General features: G+C 51.2%; 1 protein-coding gene across 4 annotated transcripts in view; it reads right to left on the bottom strand.

Moving 5' to 3' along the window:
* Positions 1 to 20,760, bottom strand: part of LOC116956797 (phospholipid scramblase 1-like) — a 58,967-nt gene that overhangs the window by 23,710 nt on the left and 14,497 nt on the right. For 3 of the 4 annotated variants that reach the window (XM_076063713.1, XM_076063715.1, XM_076063716.1), the window contains 2 exons: positions 6,922 to 6,979; positions 6,197 to 6,264 (listed from right to left, as the gene is read on the bottom strand). In XM_076063713.1, coding sequence (XP_075919828.1) covers positions 6,197 to 6,264; positions 6,922 to 6,928 — 75 coding nt within the window. In that variant the 5' untranslated portion in view covers positions 6,929 to 6,979. Of the gene's footprint in view, positions 1 to 6,196; positions 6,265 to 6,921; positions 7,005 to 20,760 lie in introns of all 4 variants that reach the window. The other variant, XM_076063714.1, reaches the window with a different exon arrangement.

Raw genomic sequence — 20,760 nt, 5'->3', positions numbered from 1 at the left:
TCCACCGCCACCGCAAACTTCATGGTAAAGTGGACCCCCATGGTAAACTGAACCCTCATGGTAAAGTGGCCCCCCGTGGTAAAAACATCAGCCTAAGACTAAAAGAACATCAGAGAAACATTAAATTATCTCAAACACAACTGTCGGCAGTGGCAGAGCATGCCTGTCAACAAGGACGCTCAGTTGATTTTGACAATGTTGCAGTGGTGCGTAAAACTAATTATTACCGGCAAAGACTAATTAGAGAATCCGTTGAAATTGAGAGGAACAAGAATAACTTTAATGGCTCTGACAGCTACGGGCTTAGTGCGGCCTGGAAGCGTATTGTTAAATAGTACACATTACATTTTGATTTAAAGCTTTAGTGGCTGCAGTGATTCATGTTCTTGGCTCTTTCGATGGAGTCGCGTTGGGGGGGGAAGCAATACCATAATGGAATATCTATGTTTGTTTGTTTCGTTGTTTCACTTCGGCGTGGCTTTGCCGAGGAAGCTAAGAATATGAATGCACATTACAATTCCTCATAGGGGAAACACATACTAATTAACGGATTACTAACATAGCATATAATCACAATAACACGCATTACAACTAATTACTAATCTACAACTCATTACTAATCATAACCAATGACTGATTGCTAATGGATTATATAATTACAATACCCCCCTCCGCCTCTAATCACTGCAACTGATATGAGTTAAGTGATGACGTCAGCCTGCTGCTGCTGCTCTATATAAAACCGGGAGCAAGCGAGGGCTTTACCATTCTGGCGAATTGCCCGATGATGATGCTGGGGATGTATTTACCAGCGAAACGTCGTACTCAAACTGTAAATGTTGTGGATTCACTCTTCAACACACCGGTGGGCTAAAGTAGTGAACTAATTGTCCTTTGTCAACGTGACACTTTTTTTTGCTGATTGGCCGTGTCGGGTGGTGGAGGGTTACGACACATTTATAAACAACGCGATCCAACCCAAAAACACCTTTATTATGGATGATCACTACGATGACGTCGTCAATGACGACGATGTCGATGATCACTACGATGACGTCATCGACGACGATGACGACAGCGATGACGTCGTCAACGGTGACGATGACAATGTAGACGATATCCTTAGCTTTTGATTTAAAGCTTTCGTGACTGCAGTAATTCATATTCTTAGTTTTTTCGGTAAAGTCACGTTGAAGAGAAACAACAAAATAACAAAATATATATAAAACAATAAAAAATTATCACGACGTTTCGACCATAACTCAAACGGTCATCATCAGGTGTGTCGGTTTGCATAAATTTATGCCGTTTTCAAAATAAATTTATGCAAACCGACACACCTGATGATGACCGTTTGAGTTATGGTCGAAACGTCGTGAGAATTTTTTATTGTTTTATATATATTTTGTTATTTTGTTGTTTCTCTTCAACGTGACTTTACCGAAAAAACTAAGAATATGATATCCTTAGCTCTTTGGGCAAAGTCACGTTGAAGGGAAACAATAAAATAATAAAAATATATATCTATAAAACAATAAAAAAATTCTCACGACGTTTCGACCATAACACAAACGATGACGACCCCTTTGTGTTATGGTCGAAACGTCGTGAGAATTTTTTTGTTTAATTGTTTTATAGATATATTTTATTATTGTATTGTTTCCCTTCAACGTGACTTTACCCAAAGAGCTAAGAATATGAATTTACTGCAGTCACGAAAGCTTTTTAAATCAAAATTTACGGTAGACGATGTCACGGCGGGAGGTGTTGCTAGGCCGTGACTCAAGCGGGGAGGGGTTACGCAATCCGGGGAGGGTGAGGGAGGGGTTACGCAATCCGGGGGAGGGTGAGGGCGGGGTTACGCAATCCGGGGGAGGGTGAGGGGAGGATTACGCAATCGGGGGTGGGGTCGGATTGCCCAATCCTCACGAGTCAAACGATTTCCGGTTCATGAATATTCATGAGGAAATTGTCTGCGCGAAACCTCGTGTTTATAGGTATCGGGATGCGTACAGCGAGGGGGGGAAAAAAAACAGTATTTGATCCCCTGCTGCTTTTGTACGTTTGCCCACCGACAAAAAAAATGATCGGTCTATAATTTTAATGGTAGGTTTATTTGAACAGTGAGAGGCAGAATAATAACAACAACAAAAATCCAGAAAAACGGCATGTAACATTTTTTTTATAAATTGATTTGCATTTTAATGAGGGAAATAAGTATTTGACCCCTCTGAATAACATGACTTAGTACTTGGTGGCAAAACCCTTGTTGGCAATCACAGAGGTCAGACGTTTCTTGTAGTTGGCCACCAGGTTTGCACACATCTCAGGAGGGATTTTTTGTCCCACTCCTCTTTGCAGATCTTCTCCAAGTCATTAAGGTTTCGAGGCTGACGTTTGGCAACTCGAACCTTCAACTCCCTCCACAGATATTTTTTTATGGGATTAAGGTCTGGAGACTGGCTAGGCCACTCCAGGACCTTAATGTGCTTCTTCTTGAGCCACTCCTTTGTTGCCTTGGCCGTGCGTTTTGGGTCATTGTCATGCTGGAATACCCATACACGACCCATTTTCAATGCCCTGGCTGAGGGAAGGAGGTTCTCACCCAAGATTTGACGGTACATGGCCCCGTCCATCGTCCCTTTGATGCGGTGAAGTTGTCCTGTCCCCTTAGCAGAAAAACACCCCCAAAGCATAATGTTTCCACCTCCATGTTTGACGGTGGGGATGGTGTTCTTGGGGTCATAGGCAGCATTCCTCCTTCTCCAAACACGGCGAGTTGAGTTGATGCCAAAGAGCTCCATTTTGGTCTCATCTGACCACAACACTTTCACCCAGTTGTCCTCTGAATCATTCAGATGTTTATTGGCAAACTTCAGACAGGCATGTATATGTGCTTTCTTGAGCAGGTGGACCTTGCGGGCGCTGCAGGATTTCAGTCCTTCACGGCGTAGTGTGTTACCAATTGTCTTCTTGGTGACTATGGTCCCAGCTGCCTTGAGATCATTGACAAGATACTCCCGTGTAGTTCTGGGCTGATTCCTCACCGTTCTCATGATCATTGCAATTCTACGAAGTGAGATCTTGCATGGAGCCCCAGGCCGAGGGAAATTTACAATTCTTTTGTGTTTCTTCCATTTGCGAATAATCGCACCAACTGTTGTCACCTTCTCACCAAGCTGCTTGGCAATGGTCTTGTAGCCATTCCAGCATTGTGTAGGTCTACAATCTTGTCCCTGACATCATTGGAGAGCTCTTTGGTCTTGGCCATGGTAGAGAGTTTGGAATCTGATTGATTGATTGCTTCTGTGGACAGGTGTCTTTTATACAGGTAACAAGCTGAGATTAGGAGCACTCCCTTTAAGAGTGTGCTCCTAATCTCAGCTCGTTACCTGTATAAAAGACACCTGGGAGCCAGAAATCTTTCTGATTGAGAGGGGGTCAAATACTTATTGCCCTCATTAAAATGCAAATCAATTTATAACATTTTTGACATGCGTTTTTCTGGATTTTGTTGTTGTTATTCTGTCTCTCACTGTTCAAATAAACCTACCATTAAAATTATAAACTGATCATTTCTTTGTTAGTGGGCAAACGTACAAAATCAGCAGGGGATCAAATACTTTTTTCCATCACTGTACCTGTTACACCTTACACTACTATACACTACACTACACACTACACTATACACTACACTACTATACACTACACTACTATACACTACACTACTACACACTACTCTATACACTACACTATACACTACACTATACACTACTATACACTACACTACTACACACTACACTACTATACACTACACTATACACTACACTATACACTACACTATACACTACTATACACTACACTATACAATACACTACACACTACTATTCACACTATACACTACTATACACACTACACTACTATACACTACACTATACACTACACTACTATACACTACACTACTATACACTATACTACACACTACACTGCTATACACTACACTACAACATACCTGTTACCCCTTATCAGTGCCCTACCTTGTTACAGACCAATTCAGACCTTCGTGGTCACCCCGTGCCGACTATAAACCTCAACGCTCATCCATCATCACAAGGGAGACAACACACACCCATGGACACTCACATTTGTGAGGCCCGCATTGAAACGTCTGTACGCAGTATGGAGCTCAAGACCCAATTTCCCCGTACATGAATACGGAATAGACCGTTACGGGTTGGCAGATATCAGGTTGATAAGTACAAATATAGAAATTTAAAGAAGGATTAACCCTATTTCGTCAAAAACAAACACAGGCGGTGGCTTAACAACTCTGGGTTTGTTTTAGTGGCACCGAGTCGTAAGGCCTCGTGGAAGCTATTGCAGCTCCTGTTCCAGAAGCCACCCCCGGCTATCACGAATGGTAGCTCATACGGAGTGGGAGACTCTCGCGTGGAAATTGACGAGCGGCGCAAATAGCTCGCAGACTCCAAATATACAGCAGCAGCAGCAGCAGGCGTCAGGGGTCGGGATCGAACCCACGACCTCCTGTGGACCAGGCGAGGTAGTCAACATCTCCTAGCCACCGTGATCATGATGATGATGAGAGAGACACGCAGACTCCAAATATACAGCAGCAGCAGCAGCAGGCGTCAGGGGTCGGGATCGAACCCACGACATCCTGTACACCAGGCGAGGTAGTCAACATCTCTTAGTCACCGTGATGATGATGATGATGATGGAGAGACACGCAAATTCCAAATATACAGCAGCAGGCATCGTCAGGGTCCGGATTGAACACACGGACTCCTGTAGACCAGGCGAGGTAGTCAACATCTCCTAGCCACCGTGATGATGATGATGAGAGAGAGAGACCCACAAACTCCGAATATACAGCAGCAGCAGCAGGCATCAGGGCTGGGGTCGAACCCACGACCTCCTCTCTTGTAGACCAGGCGAGGTAGTTAACATCTCCTGGCCACCGTGATGATGATGATGGAGAGACACGCAAATTCCAAATATACAGCAGCAGGCATCGTCAGGGTCGGGATTGAACACACGGCCTCCTGTAGACCAGGCGAGGTAGTCAACATCTCCTAGCCACCGTGATGATGATGATGATGAGAGAGACACGCAGACTCCAAATATACAGCAGCAGCAGCAGGCGTCAGGGCCGGGATCGAACCCACGACCTCCTGTACACCAGGCGAGGTAGTCAACATCTCCTAGCCACCGTGATTATGAGAGAGGGAGACGAAGACTCCAAATATACAGCAGCAGGCATCGTCAGGGTCGGGATTGAACACACGGCCTCTTGTATACCAGGCGAGGTAGTTAACATTTTACCACTGCAGCACCTACAGCAAGGCGCCATCCAGTCTACATTAACCACACGTCATGCGTGTGCTAAAACATGCACATGGGCCACCGCTCACGCGCACAAAGACAAAGATCCCCCGTGTAGCCTCAACAGACTGCTGGGGCAAGTGCTGTTAGTAGCGAGTAGCAGCACCTACGAAGGCCGGCACGGCACACGAGGGGGTGGGTGGCCAACAACCACGCCAGGCCGCCTTTGTCTCCCCCGGTGGCGATGTTTACCACGCACCGCACCAGGTACTCAGTTGAGGCTGAGTCGACCCAGGGGCGGCCCAGGACCGGTTAAGATAATCGTCACCGGTGTTGGCGGCCGAGAGCGGGAATCGAGTTTGTAGTGAAGTGTCGATCCGCCCGCTGGCAGGAGGTCACGGGGCAGACCCAGCAGGTGCCACGGGTCGACTGACTGAGATGACTGGCTGACCGAAGCCACCACTTGTGCCCCCCTACTGTGCCAGGCTAGGTGCAGGAGGAGGCCGTGGGACAGACCCAGCAGGTGCCATGGGGTCCACTGACTGAGATGAGTGGCTGAAGCCACCAGCTGCGCTCTTCACTGTGCCAGGCTAGGTGCAGGAGGAGGCCGTGGGACAGACCCAGCAGGTGCCATGGGTTGACCCGACTGAGATGACTGGCAGATTACACCAACTGTGCCGTGCCCCCTACTGTGCCAGGCTAGGTGCAGGAGGACGCCGTGGGGCAGACCCAGCAGGTGCCATGGGTCAACTGACTGAGATGACTGGCAGATGACACCACCTGTGCCCTCCACTGTGCCAGGCTAGGTGCAGGTGAGCGGCCAATGCACCGCACCCCCACACGGCAAACTCACCTGGGTGAGGTATTCCAATCCTGGGGGGCAGTTTGGAATCATGGCAGGGGCATTCATCCACTGCATGGCTGGAGAAGGGGGGAGGGGGGTGTGGGGGGAGGGGTGAAGAGGGTGGGGAGATCTCACGTTAATCCAGCAAGTCATCATAATCGTCGTCACCATCATAGCCACCACCATCATCATCATCAGGTTGATATTGAGAAGGATGATGTTGGTGATGTTGGTGGTGTTGGTGGTGATGATAATCGTGTTTGGCGGTAGTGGGGATGATGGTGATGATGATGGTGATGATGATGATGGTGGTGTTGATGGTGGTGATGATGGTGTTGGTGATGATGGTGATGATGGTATTGGTGGTGTTGGTGGTGATGATTGTGTTTGTGGTGATGATGGTGTTGATGGTGGTGATGGTGTTGGTGATGATGATGTTGGTGGTGATGATTGTGTTGGTGGTGGTGATGATGATGATGGTGGTGGTGGTGATGGTGTTGGTGGTGGTGATGGTGGTGATCATGATGGTGGTGATGATGATGATGGTGGTGATGATGATGGTGGTGATGTTGATGATGGTGATGTTGATGATGGTGGTATTGGTGGTGATGTTGGTGATGATGGTGGTGATGATGGTGATGATGATGGTGGTGTTGGTGGTGATGTTAGTGACGGTGATGATGGTGGTGTTGGTGGTGTTGGTGGTGATGTTGGTGATGGTGATCATGTCTCACCCGCCATGATGTCTTAAGAGTCTTCACTCACAGGCTGCTCAGAGATATGCGATCCGGTCTGAAAACACAAAGACAAAGATCCCCTGCGTAGTCTTAACAGATTGTTGGGGCAAGTGCTGTTAACGAGTAGCAGCAAAGATGAAAGTGGGTGGCCAGCACCAGCCGCTTGTGACTCCCCAGTGGCGATGTTTACACACCGCACCAGGTACTCATTTGAGTCTGAGTCAATCTAGGGGAGGCCGTGAGCGGGAATCGAACCCAGGTCGATACAGACAAACACACAGACACACACACAGACACACACACAGACACACAGAGACACACACACACACAGAGACATACACACACACGGAGACAAAGACATACAAAGACCCCCCGTGTAGCCTTAACAGACTGTAGGGGCAAGTGCTGTTAGCGAGCACCTATTAAGGCCGGCACCGCACACGAGCGGGTGGGTGGCCAGCACCACGCCCGACCGCCTTTGTCTCCCTAGTGGCAATGTTTACACACCGCACCAGGTACTCATTTGAGGCCGAGTCGACCTAGGGGAGGCCCAGGACCGGTTCAGATAATCGTCACTGGGTGTTGGCCGTGAGTGGGAATCGAACCCGGGTCGCCAGGTTCGTAGCGCAGCGCGCTAACCGCGACACCACCGCTCCCCACACACAGTCACGCACACACAGTCACACACACACAGTCACACACACAATCACACACACATTCACACACACAATCACACACAGACATACACAACAACAACAACCGCCATTCGCCACTAAGTGGCGGTGACGTCACCACGACGCTTGTGCCAGGCTATGTGCACCCTGAGGCCACGTGAAGTGTCGAACGCCCGCTGGCAGGAGGTCACGGGGCAGACCCAGGTGCCACGGGTCGACTGACTGAGATGACTGGCTGATGCACCACCTGTGCCCCCTACTGTGCCAACCCGCTGTGCTTTAGCCACTCGGCGCTCCGCTCGTTGTTGTGAGCGTCGCTCCTCCGCCCTCCGTTGTTGTTGGAGGGCGACTACCTCCAACTGCCCAGTAGCATCCTTCACCAGCCTCCTCCACAGAGGCCGATCTTGACACCGCTGGTACCAGTCATCGGCAAGTCCACTAAGCTCCACGTCCTCCTGTACCACATCACTCCATCTCTTCTCTAGCCCGTGCCGCGCCCGCTTTGCCCCCTCAATCCGGCCGAACAAAAGCTGTTTCGGCATGCGGTGGCTGGGCATGCGGGCTACATGACCCAGCCATCGCACACACAGACATACACACACACAGACATACACACACAGACATACACACACACAGTCACACACACACAGACATACACACACAGTCACACACACACAGACATACACACACACAGTCACACACACACAGACATACACACAGTCACACACACACAGACATACACACACACACAGTCACACACAGACACACACACAGTCACACACACAGACATACACACACAGACAGACATACACACACAGACAGACATACACACACACAGTCACACACACACATTCACACAGTCACACACACACAGTCACACACACACACAGTCACACACACAGACATACACACACACAGACGCTACGACATCATCACCACCACCACCCCGCACCTCCCATCGAGAGTGAGCACGTGGTGCACGTTCGTCACCGATGGCCACGATAGTGGTGCAGGCCTCTTTGTTTATATAAACAGGAGGACCTTCACGGCGCTAAGATGTTGACTGCCTCGCCTGGGGTGCAGGACGTCGTGGGTAGGAAATGTTGACTACCTCGCCTGGTGTGCAGGACGTCGTGGGTAGGAGATGTTGACTACCTCGCCTGGTGTGCAGGACGTCCTGGGTTCGATCCCGACCCTGACGACGCCTGCTGCTGCTGTATATTTGGAGTCTGTGTCTCTCTCCCATCATCATCATCATGGTGGCTAGGAGATGTTGACTCCCTCGCCTGGTGTGCAGGACGTCGTGGGTAGGAGATGTTAACTACCTCGCCAGGTCTATAGGAGGTCGTGGGTTCGATCGCGACCCTGATGATGCCTGCTGCTGCTGCATATTTGGAGTCTGCGTGTCATCATCATCATCACGGTGGCTAGGAGATGTTGACTACCTCTACTGGTATACAGGAGGTCGTGGGTTCGATCCCGACCCTGACGCCTGCTGCTGTATATTTGGAGTCTGTGTCTCTCATCATCATCATCACGGTGGCTATAAGATGTTGACTACCTCGCAAGGTCTACAGGAGGCCGTGGGTTCGATCCCGACCCTGATGCCTGCTGCTGTTGATTTGGAGTCTGCGTCTCTCTCTCTCATCATCACGGTGGCTAGGAGATGTTGACTACCTCTACTCGTCTACAGGAGGTCGTGGGTTCGATCCCGACCCCTGACGCCTGCTGTATATTTGAAGTCTGCGTCTTTCTCTCATCATCTTCATCATCAGGGTGGCTAGGAGATGTTGACTACCTCGCAAGGCCTACAGGAGGCCGTGGGTTCGATCCCGACCCTGACATCTGCTGCTGTATATTTGGAGTCTGTGTCTCTCATCATCATCATCACGGTGGCTAGGAGATGTTAACTACCTCGCAAGGTCTACAGGAGGTCGTGGGTTCGATCCCGACCCCTGACGTCTGCTGCTGTGTGTCTGGAGTTTGTGTGTGTGTCTCTCATCATCATCAAGGTGGCTAGGAGATGTTGACTACCTCGCAAGGTCTACAGGAGGTCGTGGGTTCGATCACGACCCCTGACGTCGCCTGCTGCTGTGTGTCTGGAGTTTGTGTGTGTCTCTCTCTCGTGCTCTCCCCACGGTCGCGCGGATTTCAAATCGTTCCACATGAAGGAATCAACGTCACAGCGTTTAGAGTGTTTGACTGATGCTGCTGCTCTACATTTCCACTTGATGATTTGTGATCTCCAGGGTCGCATCTGAATTTTTGTTTTTAGCTACGTAGCTAAGTGGCCCTTACCCGGGAAAATAATAAAAACAAAAAAGACGTGATAATAGCGAGCGATATTTACTTACGTTTTAAAAATAAGCGATGACTGGGTTGGCCCACTTCTCGCCCTGCACTGAAACTAAACTTGTGATTTAAAGCTTTCGTGACTGCAGTGATTCATATTCTTGGTTCTTTCGGTAAAGTCACCACCACGTTGAAGGGAAACAATAAAATAATAACATATATAAAACAAGATATTTTATTATTATTTTAATAATAAAGCAATAAATTTTTATTTTATCATTATTTTATTTTATTATTTTATTGTTTCCCTTCAACGTGACTTTACCGAAAGAACCAAGAATATAAAACTAAACTATTTTTTGTTTGTTTTGCCCGGTAAGGCCGCCCTGAGCAGGGATGGAGCTCTCTGCTCGCCACCGCAAACGATAGATCACACCAAGCGAGGGATTTTCATCGTCATCATCATCATCATCGTCGTCGTCCTCACGTGGAAATGTATAGCGGGAGCTAAAATACTCAGTAAACGCCGTGGGTGACGTCGATTCTGAATGTGGAGGGAGGTAAACGCGGGAGGACCCGGGGAGACAAATCCACGCCACCACCACGGGGAGAGAGACAGAGAGAGAGAGACACGCAGATCGAACTCACGACCTCCTCCTGTACACCAGGCGAGGTAGTTAACATCTCCTAGCCACCGTGATGATGATGATGAGAGAGAGAGAGAGACGCAGACTCCAAAAATACAGCAGCAGCGGCAGGCATCGTCAGGGTCGGGGTAGAACCCACTACCTCCTGTAGACCAGGCGAGGTAGTTAACATCTCATAACCACCGTGATGATGATGATGGGAGAGAGACGCAGACTCCAAATCTACAGCAGCAGGCATCGTCAGGGGTCGGCATCGAACCCACGACCTCCTGTAGACCAGGCGAGGTAGTCAACATCTCCTAGCCACCGTGATGATGATGATGATGAAAGAGAGAGAGACGCAGACTCCAAATATACAGCAGCAAGCATCGTCAGGGTCGGGGTAGAACCTACGACCTCCTGTATACCAGGCGAGGTAGTCAACATCTCCTCGCCACCGTGATGATGATGAGAGAGAGAGAGAGACGCAGACTCTAAATAAAGAGCAGGAGGTCAGGGTCGGGATCGAACCCACGACCTCCTCCATACCAGGCGAGGGATACGACACCACACCATCATGGCATACCCCTGAAACAAATAAATAAAGAGTTCCCCTTTTTAACGACGGCAATCCTACGCATCTCTGTGCGTCTCCGGAAGTCTATGAATCTCTACGGGTCCCTGTGTGTGTATGTTGAGCTTCTATCGGGAGCGGTGGGTGTGGTGGTTAGCGCTACGCTGCGCTACGAACCTCGCGACCCGGGTTCGATTCCCGCTCGCGGCCACCAACACGAGGTGACGATTGTCTGCACCGGTTCTGGGCCTCCGCTAGGTCGGCTCAGCCTCAAATGAGTACCCGGTGCGATGCGTAAACGTCGCCACTGGGGGAGACAAAGGCGGCCGGGCGTGGTGCTGGTAGCCACCCCACCCCCTCGTGTGCCACAGTGCCGGTAGCCTTCGTAGGTGCTGCTACTCGTTACTAACAGCACTTGCCCCTACGGTCTGTTGTAGGCTGTACGGGGGACCTTTGTCTGTGTCTACCTTCATAGGTGCTGCTACTTGCTACTATCAGCACTTGCCCCTACGGTCTGTTGTAGGCTGTACGGGGACCTTTGTCTGTGTCTACCTTCATAGGTGCTGCTCGCTACTAACAGCACTTGTCCCAGCAGTCTGTAGAGGCTACATGGGGGATCTTTATCTGTGTCTACCTTCATAGGTGCTGCTACTCGCTACTAACAGCACTTGCCCCTACGGTCTGTTGTAGGCTACACGGGGGATCTTTATCTGTGTCTACCTTCATAGGCGCTGCTACTCGCTACTAACAGCACTTGCCCCTACGGTCTGTTGTGGGCTATACGGGGGATCTTTGTCTTAAATGTTGACTTGAAGCTTTCGCGACTGCAGGAATTCATATTCTTGATCCGTTCGGTAAAGTCACGTGGGTAGAACATAAAATAAAATAAAAAAAATAACAAGAAAATAAAATTAAAAATAATAAAATACAAATACTAAATTGAAAATAATAAAAGCGAAAAACCCACGACGTTTCGGTCGCAACGCAAGCGGCCTTCATCAGGCGTTGTTTGTCTAGCTTCTACTGCGCTGCACGAAGCCAACCACACGCGAATCGGAGGCCTCTGAGCGTCTTCCGATGGGTGGGGGGTGGGGGGTGAACCTCACCGGGCTCGGGCAAAAACCGAAAACCGAAAACCAGAAAGGCCACGGCATAGCGCTGATTCTAAATTAGAGGCTCAGAGATGCATGTACTGCCAGAGAGATGCGTGAGAGATACGGCGACAATGGAGTTCAGCGTGCACACAAGCAAGAGATGATGCCAGAAAGTGGCTCAAGTGGTTCTCGCATTCGCAGGGAGGAAGTGCAACCCAGTCCGGCCCCGTTCTGGAAACAATTACTACCCTCCCACCCCCCATCATCATCTTCTTCAAGAGACTGCCGATTCTCTCCCTCTTCTCGAGCCCATGCCACTCAGTGACCCATCCACTCACTCACACACTCATCCACTCATTAACTCACTCACTCATCAACTCACACACTCACTCATCAACTCACCCACTCACTCATCCACTCATCCACTCACACACTCACTCATCAACTCACACACTCACTCATCAACTCACCCACTCACACACTCACTCATCCACTCACTCACTCATCCACTCACCCACTCATCCACGCACTCATCCACTCACTCACCAACTCACCCACTCATACACCAACTCACCCAATCACTCACTCACACACTCATCCACTCACTCACACACTCATACACTCATCCACTCACTCACACACTCACTCATCCACTCACTCATCCACTCACACTCACTCACACACTCACTCATCAACTCACTCACTCACACACTCACTCATCCACTCACTCATCCACTCACTCACACACTCACTCACTCACACACTCACTCATCCACTCACTCATCCACTCACTCACACACTCACTCACTCACACACTCACTCATCCACTCTCTCACTCATCCACTCACTCACTCATCAACTCACTCACTCATCCACTCACTCACACACTCACACATCAACTTACCCACTCACACACTCACTCATCCACTCACCCACTCATACACCAACTCACCCACTCACTCATACACTCACTCACACACTCATCCACTCACTCACACACTCATCCACTCACTCACACACTCACTCACACAATCACTCATCCACTCACTCATCCACTCACTCACTCATACACCAACTCACCCACTCACTCATCCACTTACTCACACACTCATCCACTCACTCACACACTCATCCACTCACTCACACACACACTCACTCACACACTCACTCATCCACTCACTCATCAACTCACCCACTCATACACCAACTCACTCACTCACACACTCATCCACTCACACACTCACTCATCCACTCACCCACTCATCAATTCATCCACTCACTCACCAACTCATCAACTCACTCACACACTCATCCCTCACACAAACGCCACTCCCCCTCAGCATTTTGCTTGGCAAATAATCTCTGCCTAGCGCTTTTCCTGGTCTCTATCACCTTCTGTACTTCTTCAACAGATGGCACCTCAGCCAGCCATTCACAGGAGGTGACTGCTTCTTCCAATATTTGAGGCAACGCAGCGTCAGCAGGGTCATCCCCACTTTGTCCCACGATGTTCCCCAGGATCAGGGAATTCCCTTATCCCAAGACCTCACAGGAATGCTCAACACATCTGCAAAACCTGTTTCTGGAGGTCGGAGATGGGATCACCTTTCTTTCCCCTAATGATGGTGATAGGTGTGGCGCTGCAAGTTACTTTTACTGGTAGGAAACGCAGTGGGACTGGAAGCCCAACCGGGATTAATTCACAGGAGGCAGGGGTTTCATTGTGTATGTCTGTGGATGTCTGTCCACGTGTATCCGGACACCCGGATAAAATGGGAGGGGTGGGGCTGGGTGGAGAGGGGAGGGTGGGGAGGGGCTGGGTGGGGGGTGGGGAGGGTGGGGCTGGGTGGGGGGGTGGGGTGGGGCTGGGTGGGGAGGGGCTGCTCACCCCGTGGTGCCCCCCTTATAAAACTCAACGTTTAACCTACTCACGCCGGCTTGTGCCCGCCCTCACAGTCGGGCATATTGTGCTAAATACACCACGTGGTGCCGCCCGTTGACCCTGGCCATTGACCGAGCCACCCAACATTCCTACCAGCTCCCTCCGCAGGAATGTGTTTAATGAAGTTAAAGAGCGATTTGTGATTGCGGGCTACTGAGGCAGACTCCATCTCCTCAGTAACCCGCGACCACCGCCTATCCTTGCAGCGTTGCACGGCTCTCCGAACCTCTGTGAGAACAGGCTGCGGTAAGCCTCCTCATTCTCCGACATGGGATGCTGGAGACGGTGGGAGTGGGCCTGTCGCTTTTTCTCAGCCAGCTGGAACAGCTCCTCCATCAGCCAAGGTCTCTGGTGAGCTTTGGACCGTGTACTCAAAGCAGTCATTGCAGCTGCATGTTCCAAAGTCCTAAACCTCGTCCATTTCCCCTCGACATCAGGAGGAGGGGGGATGATGCCAGCCTCAGCCGCACGCGATGATTAAATTTTCGCTTGCAAATTTAATCAGCTAGCCGAAACCAGGCCACTGTTAGTCTGAATGGGGTCCTGGGTGCACACCCACCATCGGAGTGGAAGAATGGCAGGCGCATCTTACTGATGACAAGCCGATGGTCAGTGGGCAGATCAGCTCCACGGTAGGTCCTGGTGTCAAGGATATGGGCCCGCATCCGCTGTTCCGTCACTATGTAGTCCAGCAGATGTTCTTGCTTGGACCCGGCATGCATCCATGATGTTGTGTGGATGCGCAGATACCGGAACAGCGTGTTGGTAATTACAAGCCCATGGGTTGCACAAAAATCTAGCAGCCTCCTAACGTTGTTATTGAGCTGATCTGGCCCATGCCCTCCAATCACTCCAGACCAAGTGCCAGCATCATGACCAACTCGGGCATTGAAGTCACCCAACATGATGACTCTATCCCGAGGGGCCACTTTAGCCAGCACCTGTGACAGGAGGTTTATAGAAGGTATCTGACTCATTGGCTTTGCCTGCATCCCTCCACTGATGTTCATCTTTAGTGGGGGCATAGGTAACCACGACCACCACTCCTCACCTCCGGTTGATGGGAAGGCGAGCCCAAAGTAGCCTGGGGCTTACAGCTTCCCACACCTCACCGCCACGCTCCCACGCCCCCTTCATTCTTTTGTTCAGAAGAAGAGCCACTCCCTGTTGTTTGGCAGTCTCCTGGCCCGAACAGAGGACTGTCCACCCCTCAGAGTGGCAGGAGCCAGAGCCGGTCCACTGGACTTCCTGAATACCACAGAGTTCCAGGCGGTACCGGTCCAGCTCCCGACAGAGGAGTGGCAGCCTCTCCTCCGCAGTGAGCGTTCGAACATTCCACGTGGCCATCCGCAGTGGCTTTTCGTTGTTTCTGGATTCAGTCTCCTGGCTCCGCCAAATGGGGTTTGGGCATGAGACGTCATGGACGCCTGTACCCCTGGGGCCTCCCGCACAAGCTTAGTTTGATTTTCCTTTCCACGTGGTTTAGTGGTACGTAGATTGATGGGTGACCAGTCCCTCGCATCCATCAAGGGCCCTCTTTGTCCGCTGTGGTGGCTAAAAACGCCATGAAGGGAATGGCCTCTCCCCCCCCCCTCCCCATGGCACTCCTCACCACACAGCGTTACCATCCGGCACCACCGAGAAGGCAGGAAGTTGTTTTGCCGGATTACTCATATCCACTCACACACACACACAAAGACAAATACAAAGATCCCCCGTATAGCCTTAACAGACTGTCGGGGCAAGTGCTGTTAGCGAGCACCTATGAAGGCTGGAATGGCACACGAGGGGGTGGGTGGCCAGCACCACGCCCGACCGCCTTTGTCTCCACAGTGGCGATGTTTACACTCCGCACCAGGTACTCATTTGAGGCTGAGTCGACCTAGGGGAGGCCCGGGACCGGTTGAGATAATCGTCACTGGTGTTGGCCGTGAGCGGGAATCGAACCCGGGTCGCCAGGTTCATAGCGCAGCGTAGCGCTAACCGCTACACTATCGCTCCCCACCACACCTCACACACAGACACACACACAGACACACACACACAGACACACACAGACAGACACACACACATTCCACTCAGCTGCTCCGCAGCAATCTTTTAGTTTCTTTGTCGCGGAGGCGAACACGAAGCGGCAGATTCATCATCGTCACGTGGAAATGTATCGCAGTGGTCAAGTTAGGGAGAGAGAGAGAGAGAAACGCAAACTCCAAATATATATTCACTCATGCTCGCGCAAAACACAACCACGTCAAGAAACAATAGCCATTGTTTCTTGATGCGGTTGTCCCACCTGATGACGGACGCTTGTGTTGCGCCCGAAACGTCGTGATTTAATTTATTTCATTTTATGCCCAAGTGATGACTTTACTGAAAGAACCAAAGAATGTGGGATCCCTGCAGTCACAGAAACTTCAAATCAAGATTCATTCACTCACTCACACTCATCCACTCACTCGCATCACACACTCATATCCACTCACATCACAGACACACACACACAACAACAACAACCGCCATTCGCCACTAAGTGGCGGTGACGTCACCACGACGCTTGTGCCAGGCCATGTGCACATTGAGGCCACGTGACGTGTCGAACGCTCGCTGGCAGGAGGTCACGGGGCAGACCCAGCAGGTGCCACGGGTCGACTGACTGAGATGACTGGCTGATGCACCATCTGTGCCCCCTACTAGTGCCAACTTGCTGTGCTTTAGCCACCCGGTGCTCCGCTCGTTGTTGTGAGCGTCGCTCCTCCACCCTCCGTTGTTGTTGGAAGGCGACTGCCTCCAACTGCCCAGTAGCGTCCTTCACGAGCCTCCTCCACAGAGGCCGATCTTGACACCGCTGGTACCAGTCTTCGGCAAGTCAACTCAGCTCCACATCCTCCTTTACCACGTCACTCCATCTCTTCTCTAACCAGTGCCACGCCCGTTTAGCCCCCTCGATCCGGCCGAACAAAAGCTGTTTCGGCATGCGGTGGCTGGGCATGCGGGCTACATGACCCAGCCAACGCAGCCTTGCCTGCCGGAAGAGCTCACCAATGGGACCTTGCCCAGATCTTTCAAGGATTTGTGAGCTCCTCACACAATCCAGCCTGGTGAAACCCAGGATGGATCGTAGGCAGGCCAGCCTAAATGTTTCTAACCGGCGAAGAGGGGGGTCCACGTTTCGCAAGCGTAGAGAAGGGAGGGAATGACCGTGGCCGAGAAGACCTGAAGCTTAGTGTGGAGCGACAGACCAGGTAGCTTCCACACAGCGTTACGCAACCGATGAAAAGATATTGCCGCTCGACTGATTCGGAGTGAGACCTCTGCTGTTAAACTGGAGCCAGTCATAAGCACACTGCCCAGGTATGGGAAACTCTCCACTTTCTCCACAACTGCCCCATCACCGATTGGGAGTTGTGGGGGTTGAGTGTCCGATGGTACAAAATACCCAGGCAGGTGCTTAGTTTTGGTGGGGCTAATGGTAAGGCCCCATCTCTTGGTGGCGTGCTCCAGTCTCAGCAGCAGCGTCTCCAACTCCTCTGAATGAGCAGCTATTGCCAAATAATCGGCATACATAACGTGGTTGAGTAATAGGGAGCCATCCCTTGACCGCACCCGGGCATCGATCAGTCTCCCATTATATCTGTACCAAATGGAGATTCCCCCGGTACAGCTATTGAAGGCTTCACGAACTACGTGGTCAAAATAGATGTTAAATAATGTGGGAGCCAGAGGACATCCCTGTCGCACCCCAAGGTGTACAGGGAATGGCTCTGACTCCCAGCCACGTAGTTTTACCCGGGCCCGCTCACCATCATGAAGGTCCTTAATGATCATGAGCAGAGGATCAGGGACTCCAAAAGCACGAAGAACAACCCAGAGCCCAGGCCTACTGATGATATCATAGGTCTTGACCAGGTCAATAAAGCAGAGATGTAGGTCTTGTTGGAATTCCCTACACCTCTGCTGTAGCAGACGGACAGAAAATATGGCATCTGTGCAGGATCGCCCTTTCCTGAAACCGCATTGGGGCTCCGCAAGCCTCTCCTCAGCGTGCCTGGCAAGGCGATGTTGAATTATCCTTGCCAGGACCTTTCCCGGCATACTGAGGAGTGAGATGCACCTGTAGTTGTAACAGTCTGTGCGGTCCCCCTTCTTAAAGTGGGGGACCACCAGGGCATCCTTCCAATACTGAACCCGTCCAGTGGTCCAGACTGTTGTTATGATGTCATATAGGGCAGTCTGTGCACAAACGCCACCCTCCCTCAGCAATTCGCTTGGGAGATCATCTCTGCCCGCTGCCTTTCCTGGTCTCAGACTCCAGATCGCCTTCAGTACTTCCTCAACAGATGGCACCTCAGCCGGCCACGCACAGGGGGTGACTTCTTCCAAGATTTGAGGCACCGCAGCCTCAGCAGGGTCATCCTCACTTTGTGCCACGATGTTTTCCTGGCTGAGGGATTTTCCCTCCCCCAGAACCTCACAGAAATGCTCAGCAAATCTGCAAACCTGTTCCTGGGGGTCGGAGATTGGATCACCGTTTTTCCCCTAATGATGGTAATAGGTGTGGCGCTGCAGGTTACTTTTTTGATGGAGTTAAATAGAGATTTGTGATCGCGGGCCAATGAGGCAGACTCCATCTCCTCAGCAACCCGCGACCACCACCCATCCTTGCAGCGCCTCACGGCTCTCCGAACCTCCGAGCGAAGGCTGCGGTAAGCCTCCTCATTCTCTGATGTGGGATTCAGACACACACACAGACACACACACAGATACACACACACAGACACACACACAGACACACACACACAGACACACACACAGATACACACACACAGATACACACAAACACACACACACAGACACACACACAGATACACACACACAGATACACACACACAGACACACACACACAGACACACACACAGACACACACACACAGACACACACACAGACACACACACACAGACACACAAAACAGACACACACACACAGACACACACACACAGATACACACACACAGACACACACACACAGCCACACACACAGACACACCAACTCGCGCATTCGATCGTTCAACGACCCTCGTGCCCTTTGCACTGTGACCCATCCCACAGTTTAAACCCAGGGGGTGGGGGATCTTGTCGGCAGGGCAGTCCCGGATATTTCGAACCCGTGCAGATGTTCCTCTTTATGAAGAGGGGATTTGGGGCAGGAAGGGGGAGTGGAGGGGAGGAGGTGGAGTGGAGGGGAGGAGGGGGAATGGTGGGGGGAGGGGTCCACGTTTCGCAAGTGTAGCGAAGGGAGGGAAACACCTGTGGCCGAGAAGATCAGGAGGTTATCTTCCATAGACGTGTGTGGGTGTGTCTGTGTGTGTATTTTAACAGCGCCTTAATCCCTAAGCGCGTTACGCAACAATGAGACAATTGCACAGAAGGTGATGTGGATGAAGGTAACTCTGAGCAGTGGGGTGGTGGTGCAGTTGTGGTGACAGGATGGCTGGCCGGAGTGGTTGAGTAGGGATTGCGATAGGCGTAGTGGTAGTGGTAGGAGTAACGGTTGGGGTAGTGGTAGGGGTTGTGGTAGTGGTAGGGGTAGTGGTAGGAGTAACGGTTGGGGTAGTGGTAGGGGTTGTGGTAGTGGTAGGGGTAGTGGTAGGAGTAACGGTTGGGGTATTGGTAGGGGTTGGGGTAGTAGTAGGAGTTGTGGTAGTGGTAGGGGTTGGGGTATTGGTAGGGGTTGTGGTAGGGGTTGTGGTAGTGGTAGGGGTTGGGGTAGTGGTAGGGGTTGGGGTGGCGGTTGTGGTAGGAGTAGCGGTTGCGGTATTGGTAGGGGTTGGGGTATTAGTAGGGGTTGGGGTAGTGGTAGGGGTTGTGGTAGTGGTAGGGGTTGTGGTAGTGGTAGGGGTTGGGGTAGTGGTAGGGGTTGTGGTAGTGGTAGGGGTTGTGGTAGTGGTTGTGGTAATGGTAGTGGTAGGGGTTGGGGTAGTGGTAGGGGTTGGGGTAGTGGTAGGGGTAGTGGTAGGGGTTGGGGTAGTGACAGTGGTAGAGGTTGTGGTAGTGGTTGGGTTATGGCTAGGAGTTGGGTAAGTGGTAGGGGTTGTGGTAGTGGTAGGGGTTGGAGTATTGGTAGGGGTTGGGGTAGTGGTAAGGGTTGTGGTAGTGGTAGGGGTTGTGGTAGTGGTAGGGGTTGGGGTAGTGGTAGGGGTCGAGGTAGTGGTAGTGGTAGGGGTAGTGACAGTGGTAGGGGTTAGGGTAGTGGTAGGGGTTGTGGTAGTGGTAGGGGTTGGGGTAGTGGTTGTGGTAATGGTAGGGGTAGTGGTAGGGGTTGGGGTAGTGACAGTGGTAGGGGTTGGGGTAGTGACAGTGGTAGTGGTAGGGGTAGTGACAGTGGTAGGAGTCGGGTGAGTGATAGGGGTAGTGGTAGTGACAGTGGTAGGGGTAGTGACAGTGGTAGTGACAGTGGTAGGAGTTGGGTGAGTGATAGGGGTAGTGGTAGGGGTAGTGACAGTGGTAGGGGTTGGGGTAGTGACAGTGGTAGGGGTTGGGGTAGTGGTAGGAGTTGGGTGAGTGATCGGGGTAGTGGTAGTGACAGTGGTAGGGGTAGTGGTAGGGGTAGTGACAGTGGTAGGGGTAGTGACAGCGGT

The sequence above is a fragment of the Petromyzon marinus genome, unplaced genomic scaffold (genome assembly GCF_048934315.1).
Source record: "Petromyzon marinus isolate PM22_M1 ecotype Great Lakes invasive population unplaced genomic scaffold, UKy_Petmar_22M1.pri1.0 PM_Scaffold_17, whole genome shotgun sequence".
NCBI classification, from domain to species: Eukaryota; Metazoa; Chordata; class Hyperoartia; order Petromyzontiformes; family Petromyzontidae; genus Petromyzon; species Petromyzon marinus.
Note: the sequence above shows the minus strand (reverse complement) of the source record. Positions and strands in the feature narration are given on the sequence as shown.